Genomic DNA, 12445 nt, shown 5'->3' with positions numbered 1-12445 from the left:
TCCAGCAAGTACGCATAAACGATTCTCGTCGATTGTGGATTGCGAAGCCGAACGCAACACGTAACAACATAAAACATAAACCATCGATCGCCTTTCGGAGGGGCAAAACCAGAAACGGAGGATAAGCCGGGATAGATCGACAGAAGAAGCAACAAACTAAACAAATAACAGGACCGGAAACAGGACTCATGCCTCCAACACGCCTTGTCGTAGCATTCGATGTGCCGGATGGCCACTAAACGGTTCCGTCGCTCGCTGCTACCAGCTCGGAAAATGCTTGATCGAGACAGTGCTTTAGCTCAGCATAGGTCACTACTAATACTGATTGTTCGTCACGGGACATAAGTTGAACCTAGAAATAAGGAAAAGGATGGTTTTGTAATTAATTATATTTGAAAAATCATATGAAATCCACCTAATCTCTTTCAATATATACCACACCCCGACCGACAAACATGCTTACCTTTTCCATGGTACCAGCGTCCAGCTTGTTCAGGCACTGTACTATGTGCGACTGGTTGAGCCAGGGACGACCATCTTCGGTCACGGTATGGAAGAGGTAGTCTCGGAACAGCTTCAGCATGTACCGGTCGCCTGTTTCGGACCACGTAACGTCTAGGTTAAGCCTGCCGGGGGGTAAGTAGGAAATTAAATTTTCCATTTGTTGTGATGCAAAGTGTCGGGAAAAGAGTCGTGGCTCGAGAGCCAACACAACCCGGAACCTACTCGGGACGTTCGTTGATGCAACCGAGCTTCACAAGCAGCCGGTAGAGGCGCCCATTTTCCATCTCCTTCGCCAGCTCGTCCTCCTGGATATCACATTGCGTTTGGAGTGCATCGAGCTGCACGAAAAACCGGGCACCAATCATCGGCATGATTTCCGTCACCGAACGGCGGGCGGTAGGATTCAAAAGACATCTGCGTGATATAGGATGGAAAACCCCACAACCATAGTCATTATAAGTGACGTCTCCAACGATTTATCCACTTTGTTTGACTCACAGTATGATATTCCTAAGATCCTGCGAATAGTGGCGAGATACTAGCTCAATGCTATTCTGGATTTGATCCCGTTGGACCGATTGAAGGGAGCGGCATGCAAGCGCAAGTATGAGTTTTCCTAGGGCCGTAAGATCCTCCTGCCGAAATACGTTAAAATGTTATGTAATGTTAAAAAAAAAAAGAAAACGTAGACCTATAAACGGACTGATTCTTTTTAGTACCGCTAGGTTAATTCCCATATATTTTTGTTTTTAAATACCGAACCCCGTAAGATCGCATGCAATGGAAACTAATAACCTCCAACTATAAGTATTGCATAACTATAAGTCCACTGGATTTCTCTTAAATACATTCATTAAAAATTTATAAATAAAAAACTCTGCTCAGCAACAACAAAGTACGAAGGTGTAACACATAGTTCCAAAAAATTAATAAAAAAAGGAAATCAAAAGATCAACGATCCGATAAATCCAAAAGTCGAATTTAGCAATTTAAAATAAACCGAATATGGTTGTTTAAATCAATAACCAATCAAGTGGCACTGAATACAAATAAACACATTTATTTTGCTGCTGATATAAATGCTGATAAAATAGCTGATCAAACTAAAAAATTGGTTAAATTGCTGGAGTATTTTATACAATTGAAAATGGGTTATGCAGTAGTAAACACCGAGAATTATTCATTTCTTATTCAAAGAAAAATGTAAGCCACATTCTAGTGCTGAATATTGTAAATCCGAATAATCGTATACAATGGATGAACCGCAAAATTTTATGGCAATTTAGATAGTTTTTATTGGAAATAAAAATACAATAGCTAAAATGGTTGCTTGTAAGTTTGTGGAAGATTTTAGCGAATTTATGACCGAGTATATAATAGTGCCAAATATTTCCACGCGCTTCCCCAAAAATACAGAAAGAGATTTAAAGTTATGTTAGCGATAAGTTATTGAAAAGAAAAGCGAATACGTTGGAGCTTATCGGGTATTCAGTAATTGTTCATAAACTTAATACAAATCGTAAAAAAAAAATTTAAAAAGTTTAACAACTTTTAACGTTTATTATACCTGCTGATGATGATTCACGACGGTTAGTGGATTCTGTTGGTTCGGATCGAATGTTGCGATGTCAGAAATTCCCACGCAGCTGTATCGTATCCGCTTACCGGTCACAATGATCTTCGTGGGATCGAGCGTCCTTGACCGAACGAAAGATAAAAAAAGGCAAAAATGATACATAATGTTCTAATGATTATGATTTCTAACCCGATTCTTTTTCTTACCGACAAGCCAAACCGGCCTGATGCATCGCGCGCAGGCCCGCACTTAGCTGCATGATAATTGACCATATTTCGTTTTCTGGCAGGAGAGACGTTGCGCTTGTACGATGCATTGAACTTTTGTGGCTGGAAAAACAAAAGCCAGAAATTGGTAAATGATCATCGCAAAGGTGAACTAGAAGCGGGTTCTTCTTGCTTTACCTGAAGGGCCTTGCTTCACCAGCAAAAGGATCGGTGTATCCGTTCGTTTCCGGAACGGACGTGAAGTACTTGGACAGTAGCGTTTGCGAACCGGCATGAAAGTCATACACTATCACTAACGCTGGAGATGCGAGGAAAAGTGTTAAGGTTAAGAACTATCGAAGAATAGTTTAGTAACGACGAAAACTCACAGTTATCACCGAACGTTTTTGTGGTAAAAACCTCCCGCAACTGCACGATGTTCGAGTGCTGCAGCTTTTTCCACATGTCCACCACCTGCATGCACTTGGTGGACTGAAGACGGAAACCTACAATTGGAATGGACGGCATGAGGAATCAGTTCGTGAAGAAAAAAAATATAGCCATAGACAACGAATGCTGAACACACCATGCAGACGTCGAAGACAGTACTTTACGCCGGTAATGCTGTGGGTTGCCTTGTACGTGGACGACGGTAGTGGAAGCTTCGGGTGAAGCGGTAAAGACTCCAGCAGACACAGCGAGTGGTAGTTTTCCACCTCGAGAGGTATATCTAAAAAGCATGAACGCAAAAAAAAAAATATTCATTGATCCAGCATTAAAGCGCTTTACTCGCCAACAGGCAAATTCAGCAGTATACTTGGATCGGCAAACGATGCAAGCCTACTATAGTGCAGTTGAGCACACTGATCCTATAAAGCTACGAATTGACTACTTAATTCGTTTGGTGTAAGAGCAGATTTTGCAGTAAGTGCTTTCCAGTAGGATTGCATCATTTGTCGATCCAAGCTGTATTTCCCTATTGGTTTGGAAAAGGTTGTAACCAAGATCGTTTAGAAGAGAGGTCGCTGCATATCCTCTAACGAGCCAGAAACCCAGGGAATGTTTTTGTCGGTTACTTAAAAATATGGTTAACTTGTAAGAGCGACTTGAAAACGGTGTTTAGGAAGGTTAATGCAAAAAAAAGTGTATATCTTCAACTGAACAAGCAATTGACAAGTGTTCAGTATATGTTATGGATGAAGGTTGCATATTACGAAGATCGTCGCACTTGATTTTTGCCATATCATAGCGACCAACAGCATCCATATCCCATGACTTCGCAACTAGGAGCGGACTACTCGGGATATTATTTGACGAAACTATCCTCGAGGCCCTGGGTCACAACTAGAAAACTGCGACACGGTATATCAGATAACCCATACTACTTAAGATATTGTTGCGTATAACTACTACATAGCGCAAGTACATATGTTTGTAAACCTTTTTATAAATAACTGTCCAAACAATGGTGGTTCAGAAAACAGCTTTACAATGACCTTCCTTTTCACCGATCTTGGCTGAATGCATTTCGCTTCTTTTGCTTACCTGGACAATCGCTATCGATACTATTGACTATTTCATTCCGCGCTAAAATATCATTCCGCAGTTCATCCTGCATGAAGAATGCCGCCGACACTTGTACCTTCGATTGCATGTTGATAACGTGCGACGCAGGTCCCGGGTATATGTGTCCTATTGGGAAAGGGAAATCGCGCGAAAATAAATATCCCGATCGTAGGGTAATCGCATCATCCCAACCGTTACCTGGATGTGTATAGCTTAGATTAATTTGTGAGCTCGCTATGTGGACAAATGAGTTATCAGTCGTGTTAACTGTACTGCTCGACGGCAATTGATGGTTGGCTGCGGTTGGATAAAAGTACGTGGTGCCACCGACGTTCTCCTACGAAATGGGGAAAAGTTGAGAGTAAGAGAAGTAGGTTGAAAAAGCGACATTGATTTGATTTACGCAACAAATTTGGACACTCGGGAGTAACGGCAGGACCGTACGTGGGAAACTGTGTGTGCGTGTATGACAAGTGTGTTTTAAACACATTGTGCAAGAGAAGCGACAATATTTGGTACCATTTACATCAAGTATAACTAAAAACGAGTCAACAAAACTAGTGGTACAAATTTTAATTATACTCACTTCCGGATAGCTTCATATAAAACAATTATTACGAGTTCTTCAACATTATTCGCATTAAAAAACATATTCGATTGTGAAATTAGAATGGTGATTGGTAATTTAAAGCATTACTACAGTTTCACGTTCGAACGAATGTTAAATTATCAAAGATCGATTTCAGTTTTCAACTGTCGAAAAAAGGGTAAAATGCAAAATAAAATAAATTTGTCTATCTTCATCTCTTTCAACCATCACAGATGGACGCAAATTATTTAAGCCTAGCCGAAATATTCAACTGAGAAAAACTGAAGTAAAACATCGAGAAAGGCGCCAAAAAGAAAAGTGTAGTTTACTTGATGAATGTTGGTGGTAATTGGCGGTGGTGATGGTTGGGGCGTAATACGAGGGGATGTATTAGTACTTTGCGGTGACTCGTTTCGCAGCAAATTTCGACCTACGAGAAAGAAGAGAGGGAAACAAAAACCACGAATTAGTGTCCACGCGCACCGAACACACGGCAACAATGGGGGGAGGAATGGGCCCGGCGTACCCTTGTTCGGAGTGACCGCAAAAGCGGACGTACTGCTGCCGAGTGCGCCGGCCAGGATACTGTTGCCGCCGACCGCGTACCCGACGCCTCCACCGCCGCCGGCGACGACCGCACTTTTCCCGACGACCGTGGACAGAGCGGTCGGTTGAGCTGGCTGCTGGGTGGCCACCACCGTGCCATTACTGCCGACGACGGTGCTGCTTCCGGCGCCATTGTTGCTGTTGCTAAGTATCGAGTAGGACGAGTAGAAGTTTGGCGAGGATGAGCTGCTCAGCCGGTTGTTTGGAATGAATTCGGGCGACTGTGGTGTCACCTGAAGGAGGAAACCAAAGTGTTACACATAGTTAGTGAGAATTTAAAAAAGCTAAAAATGTCCTTTGAAGCAGCGAGTGCCCGGATGTAGCATGCTTGCCTGTGTTTTTTTTATCGATATCGGTGAGTCGAGCGTGATTTTCTGAAGACTGACCGGCAAACCGTATGCAGAGTTCGTTCCATTTTGACGACTCTGTAAATTGAAACAAAGCAATTGTTATTTAAAAAATATTGCGTTTTTTTGTATTTTGCATATGCTTACCATGTACGTTGCCAGCTTGCTCTCCGAAGGGACTCCATTGGAGGGAGGAAAAAACATGGGATCCATAGTCTACTATTCTGCAAGAAGAACAACAACAGAAAAAATATTGTTTAATAATACCGACCTGATGAACCAAGCTCTGATTACACAAGTTAATGGCTTGTTAAAAAAGCAAAGGAAAATATAACGATCATCCACTATAAATGTTTTCGATGGAGACAGACAGAGATCATTCTCTTTGAATTTAAAGAGAATGGTATTTTTTTTACATTTTAGATATGTATAATATAAAAATAAAGTGTCTTACTCAAAAACAAATAATTTATCTATACTGGATACTTTACGATTGATGAAACCGCATGACATTCGTGTGACCGATTAGAATAATATCAAGAACTACGGTAGCATATTCACGAAACAAAAATAATTATGCAAAAAGATCTTGTAATATTCCATCTTTTCAATACAAATGTGATTCTAGATCTTCTTCTTGGCGTAACGACCATATTTGGTCATGCCTGCCCGTTAAGGGCTTACAAGACTATTTTCCCTTCTTATAGTCCGTCCTCTCGTACAGGGAAGATAGATTTAATAATTACTTCAATTATGTAGGAGCAAGTGTATAATCGCAAGTCTGGGAAATGATCTTGATGGTATTTATTTTCTTCTCATTAATTTCTTTGACACTCTTCGGTGTGCGCTAGCTATTTCGTTCGCTTTGCAAAAAGGTATTATTTTTTAATTTTTAATCAAAACTAATGAATATTAATTTTCTTTAAAATAGCATGGCATTACTATTCTTTTTAAGAGATATTCATCTTTATCCTCTTCTTTGTATAGCCTTTGCCAAACAACCAACAACATAGAACCCAACAAAAAAACCATCGAAACCTGAGAGACACAGTTATCGGTCACCATCTGCTCACGAGCCTCGTTTGTCCTCCTTTGGATGCTTCATCTATTTCGGTCTTCCGGTACGGCGCTCCATAACCACCACAGGCACATCCAGCGATCCGGGGGGTTCGTTACAGGCTTGTGCCACACCAAGGAGAAACCCCACGCAAAACCGTTACGAACGGGGCACATTGCGTCGCTCGCGGTGACGTTCAGAAAAGCCAGACTGCTGCTTATCTCGTCGGATTTGCATCTGGACTAGAAAGGTCGAAGGTTGGTTGGTGGTTCGGCGAAGGATGTTCATTGAATGGTTAATGTGTTGGAAAATGGTGTCCCAAAACAAAAAAACAAACAAAACCTCACCCATTTGTTCACAAGAAATGGAAAGAAATCTGTTTCAAGGTACAGGGTATGTTTAGTAACAAAAGAAACATGAGCTGTATGCTTGCGCTGGTTTACTTGAGCAATGCATTTTCATTTCCAGAGCGGAAAAGCACAATGGAACATGTACTGTCCCAAATCCATTCATTAAAGCACTCGGTTAGAATAAAAACAAAGGTAAACAGGCACTCAGTTTCATACCTAGGCCACAATTGTTCATTATATATTAGAATGTCGTTAGGTCGTTCGTTTTTAGTATAACAATGAAACTTTTGTAAGGTATGAAAAATAGGGAAAGCAGGTGATACTTTGATACGGCTGGAGGGTGAATAATGTCCACCTCAGAAATACATTTACAACAATCTGATCAATTCCTTTTCTTCGTCTGAAAACAAATTCTCGCTCTGTAAGAGGCAATCCCAATAGCGTATTTTTTATCATTTTTAAAGCACACTGGTTGCGTCCCCCTTTCGTGCCCTTCGGCGGGGACGTAAAATATGTAAACAACAAACAAGTGTTCTAATCGCTCGTTTCTCTTCAAACGCACAACTACTGATGTACATAAAAAATACATACGATCCGCAAAAGGCTGTTAAAGATTGAAATTAAAAAGTTTTGACGGGAAAAAACGAAGTTTCAAATTAATGAAACAAAAACAAATACCACCAAATGGAAAATCGTGAAGAGGCTTTCTGTTGTTCTCCATTGTTCAGAAAGGGCCTCAACAAGAAATCCTCCAAATTGGATTGTCTTTGAAGAAAGGTCAGAAGGTTTGAGTTAGTTTCTGGATGCAAGCTATCCAACGGGTCCTTAGGAATGCGTTTGGCAGAATTTAAAAGTGATTTAATCTTTGGTAAACTGGCAGTCCCTTATTGATAAGTTATCTTTAACGCGGATAAGTTATCTTTAAACGGAACTATTTTCATCCGCCGAAAATATTTATTTTAAATGAACTTTTAATACTATTATTAAACGGTTTTTAACTTTTCTCAATAAGGTTTTTCTCGTCAACATTCTGAAAATGTCATCAAGAATGTAGTAAAAGTTAATCATTCATCTTTTGTAGATGGGTTCAATAGATGTTTCAACATGCCATAATGCAGTTTATAAAAAAATATCGAAAAGATAACATCAAACACAAAAATTACACAAAAATTCTGTTTAATTCCCTTTTTCTTCCCGTGTATGAAAGTGATGATGAAAGTATGGCCCGACTCTGATGCAATGAAAACATACAACATTATGATTTGTTGAAACATGATATTCGTAGAGTTCAACCGAATCGTAGATAAAACTCCACATCTGTTTGCATTGGTCCAGAGAAGAATTGTGTACAAGAAATGTATGCAACATTCCATAATATGATTGCAAACATCCAGAGCGGGTTTGTATTATTCCATAACCGATTTTAAATATTCCACCAACGGATTCAAGTGTTCCTGTATATGATTCTAAACTCTGTAAAATGTATGTGGCAAATGTGCAAACATTAAAAATTGGCGATTGCTGACGATGATTTATTTCTCTCGACTTGAGTGTACCATATTTAGCATTATAATCCCTTTACAATATTAATGTTTAAACAGTTTTTTGGCAATATTGTTGAAAGATGTTGTACAGAGACCTGAAATTTCCATCTCCTACACACGCGCCTCGCCAACTTTGTCCATTATTCGTCTCACTCGTTCGAACACTTTCAGCCCTTGAGCACACATCTTAGCTGGTTGTTTACACGTGTGGGTGAGCAGATGGCGAAGATAGAAGCGACGCGGTGGAGGGAGTGTGGGTGGTGTGTTCACAAAACAAGGTCAACGTACAAAACATACCTGTGTGTTTCAGCTTCTTTGCCGTGTTTTCGTACTCTTGATTTTGTTCCTTTTCCCTCCCTTTGCGCTGTTATGTTAATGTGCGGGCAAACTCCCAACGCCAGCGGCGTCAGCGGAGCGCGATCGGCCGGATCGGTCGGAGATCGGTCGCTCGACGAAAAGGTACCACCGATCGCCGCACCCCTCTCTACCACCAACCACCGCGTGTTCCAGTTCGGTTGTGGCGCTCCGTTGTGACGTGCGCGGCCGCGTTATGCACGGGCCCCTCGCTGCTCCACACACCCCTACCAGCAGCACCCGTAGCACCAGGAGCACTAGCAGCAGCTGTTGCCGTGCCGTTGATCTTCCGTGCGCCACCTACTACAAGCGCACACAGCAAACTGCACTACACTATACACCGAGGATCACGACGCACAAACACCACCGGAGCAGCTCCCTTTGTTTCGCACGCTTTCTCTCGCACACGCACAGACCGTGTGTGTGTGCTGGTATATCGTTCGGGTTTTTGGCCAAACTTTCTTTCTGCACACGGGCACACGCGGGCAGCGTAGGCTTCGGTATGATATCCGGTGGGCTACCGGGTCGATCGCATTTTACCGCAACAGCACTGAATAATTAGAGAAATTAGAGACAATGAATATGAAAGCACCACGGGAAAAGCACGAGAAATGAAGCTGTTCCTACGTGTCAACAACAATTTGATCCTTTCCACAATAACACAAAATTATAAAACCCAACGTTTCCCTCGCTCCATCAGCAGATCAGCAGGTTGGGAGATGGCAACAACGCAACGCGCCGTACTGCCTGTGTGCAACAAGATGCAAGTTCAATTTCACGCGAAGGCAAAGGGCGCAAACGTTTGGCTTGCGAAGGGCAAACGAAAGAACGAAATAACTGGGGCACCTCTGAGACATTCGTTTTGGTTTCGGTAGCAACAATCGCAGGCGTCGCGGTTCGTTGTCGTTGTGATGCTGCTGCTACAACAGCATTCTACCGAACAAAACCGCGAATAAATCCGTGAGTTTAATGCGCTACAGCTCCCTACACCAACATAACCTCTCCGAATCGCTGACCGTAACCGACCGCTTTTTCCCCGTAGCGATGCGCTCGCGTTCTCGTTTCGCTTCTATCGTGCGCTGAGACGAACACCGGCGGTATGGTTCATCTCCCCGCCTGCTAGATGGGATCACTTCTGGCACACCGCAGAAGAGCAGCACAAACCCGCCAGCCAGCTCCTTGGACCTACAAAAAAAACCCCAACGGCGTACGTCGCTAGCAGGTTCGGGAACCCGATGTGGCAGTTCCATTTTGCTCTCCTTCATATTGGATGATCTATCCTTCTTCTTTCCTCCTCCACTACCCACCCGGTGCCGACAATGGCGCTTTTCTTTCCACAGTCTTTGGTCTCGCGCGAACTTATTGCGATCACGGTGTCATGGCTACCAACAACACAACAAAACCAACAACAATAACAACCACAAACGCAAACCGCCGAAAAGGTGAGAAGATCAGCGCGTTGTTTTTGTTTTTACTGCCCCTAAATCGTCGCCGCTGCTGCCCCCGCCGCCACCGCATGAGAATCTTTCTCAGTTCCTCGCGAGGGGCCACCACCGACGTGGGCGTGCGAAAGGAGAAAGGAATCATCTGTTTTCGTTGTTTGTTTTCTTTTCGGTTTTCTCTTTTCTCGTTTCTCGCTTCCATAGCACAGAAGTTGTGTGGGTTTCTGCTGCTGCTGCTACTGCGCTTTGTGGTGCGCTCTCGATCTAGCGATCCGAGAGGGAATTGTTTTGTTCACCTTTTTCTTTACCATCTGGAAATGTTTTGAGCGGCCGACATTTTCTTCCAAACAAAACCCGTCGATCTGTGTTTTATCAAGATAATTTGATTAAACCAATTTTTTCGACTAGTAATTTAAGCGGTTACCATTCGAAACCTTTGGTCGAAAAAATGAATCCTTCGCAGACTGACAACTTCGGATTTTATCCGGATGCCACGGTTGCCATTCGATTTCGGGAGGGTTACAGGTGTCTCAGGCCATTTTCAATTGCAGGCGAGAGAATCGACCGGTTCATGGTATTACCACATTCTATCCTACTGTGTTTTAAGAGTGGGTTTGGAACAAACGGCAACTTTGGAAGCTTCTTCTCCCGCTTATCGAAGCCTCCTGGTGGAAAATCAATTCATCTTCCAACACTAATCGTTGCCGCGTTGCATATACCCCAGTGGCAACGCTGTTTTGCTGATGTGTTTCTGTAGAACTTTCCTTTCCCTGGCCATAGTTGAACACTACCAAACAGGCATCTCTCACACACTAGCGTACAGGCGTCGTGTACATTGCAAGGACATCACACCAGCACACCAGCCGCCCGTTGTTCGTCTCCGACAAAACCGATGGTTCTCCCTCCAGAGGGTGGGCAGCGAGGTCGGTTTGCGACCTCAGCAACAATTTTATTTTCTGCCACAAACAGACCAGAAGGGTTTTTGCACACACATGCTGCACACCGTGCCTCACAGGTGAACAACTTTCCGAAAGCCACCCCACACACTTGCCCACACACTTTTGCAGGAAGTGAACACATACGAGCGAGTCGGTCGATGAATTGTCCTCACGAATCTACCATACACACACGCAAAACCCCGAAAAAATTGCGTTTCAATTCGCGAAGCTTTTCGCTTCCTGCAGCGCATCGCTTGTGAAACAACGCCAACTGCGTTGCTCTCGCTCACAGACTGGTTCTTTTATTATTCATCAAATGATTTGAAAGATTCACGCATAAAAAATAAAGTACCGTAGGCACTTAGATGGTTACAAATGAAAAAGGGGGAAACAATATAAACCCTCACTGCTGGCAACAGCAAAGAATCTGTACGTGTTCCTGGTGCTGCTCGCTTTTGACTACGTATTTACTAACTACGAAATATACAACATCGCAGTAGCGAGTTTCACACATACGAACACACATCCACTCACATACACATACACGGATTCGGAACATTCGTTCAACCTTCAAACTAGTTCTTTTCCTTCCAGTAACCTTCCGATTGGTTTTACAACTAAAAGCCACGACGCATAGTATTGCCTCTGCAAGGCCACAATATTCGCATTCCACGTCGCATTTTCGTGGGTAGACGCCATGAAGAAAACAAATCTTCTAGTACGGAATATACAGACGCCGCCGTCGTTGTACGCAGTACGATGACGATGACAACGACGATGAACAACGATGGGTTTCTTCTACACACAACGCAAACTGACACGGTCGGTAATAAACAATGAACCAAATTGGTTATCCGTTGTAAATTATCACCTTCAACAGCAACGCATCTGATTCGGCTGAAGCTTAACTTACCACTAACTAACTTGCTACTAACTTACGATCAGCAGCACAACAAAACAAACCTCACCTCACAATGAGGTGACACAACTAGTGTTGGCCGAATCGGGATTCGGAAGACTCGAGGACTCGATCTCTAGGCGGATTTAAAGTATTGAATCCCGTTTGACAGATTAGGTTTGATTCGTTTGTGATTTGAATCAGATTTGATTTGTTTGGGACACGATATGAGTCGATGCAGGACTGATTCTACTCTATTTCAATTTATGTGATTCGATCCAAACACGAGGTGATTCGAATTACTCACGTAACGAGTCGTTCTAGAGACAATGTGATTGATTTCAGTTTACTTAAATCGAGCATTAAATAGAATGGATTGAACATAGATTTAGGTTTTTGCGCGATTTAACTTAAGTTCGAGAAAACATCATGAAACTTATTGTAATCAAAGCAAGCAGTCATTTTTTC

At 42.6% G+C, this 12445-nt stretch overlaps 1 protein-coding gene across 3 annotated transcripts; it reads right to left on the bottom strand.

Moving 5' to 3' along the window:
- On the bottom strand, positions 1–12083 carry LOC131281266 (PAN2-PAN3 deadenylation complex subunit PAN3). 3 transcript variants are annotated; one of them, XM_058310542.1, is made up of 16 exons: positions 8643–9238; positions 5542–5618; positions 5380–5472; positions 4968–5280; positions 4771–4871; positions 4051–4189; positions 3832–3978; positions 2873–3016; positions 2676–2792; positions 2485–2605; positions 2287–2409; positions 2072–2201; positions 1003–1139; positions 727–918; positions 464–626; positions 1–352 (listed from the first exon to the last, which is right to left on the bottom strand). In XM_058310542.1, exons 2-16 carry the CDS (start codon positions 5605–5607, stop codon positions 236–238), a joined length of 2103 nt encoding a protein of 700 aa, XP_058166525.1. In that variant the 5' UTR covers positions 5608–5618; positions 8643–9238; the 3' UTR covers positions 1–235. The 3 variants fall into 3 exon arrangements, with proteins under 3 accessions (XP_058166525.1, XP_058166524.1, XP_058166523.1); XM_058310541.1 differs by lacking the exon at positions 8643–9238 and adding an exon at positions 11993–12083 and having other exon boundaries at positions 3832–4189; XM_058310540.1 differs by having other exon boundaries at positions 3832–4189.
- Positions 12084–12445: the final 362 nt, after the last annotated feature.

Source organism: Anopheles ziemanni, chromosome 2 (genome assembly GCF_943734765.1).
Source record: "Anopheles ziemanni chromosome 2, idAnoZiCoDA_A2_x.2, whole genome shotgun sequence".
Classification (NCBI taxonomy): domain Eukaryota; kingdom Metazoa; phylum Arthropoda; class Insecta; order Diptera; family Culicidae; genus Anopheles; species Anopheles ziemanni.
Note: the sequence above shows the minus strand (reverse complement) of the source record. Positions and strands in the feature narration are given on the sequence as shown.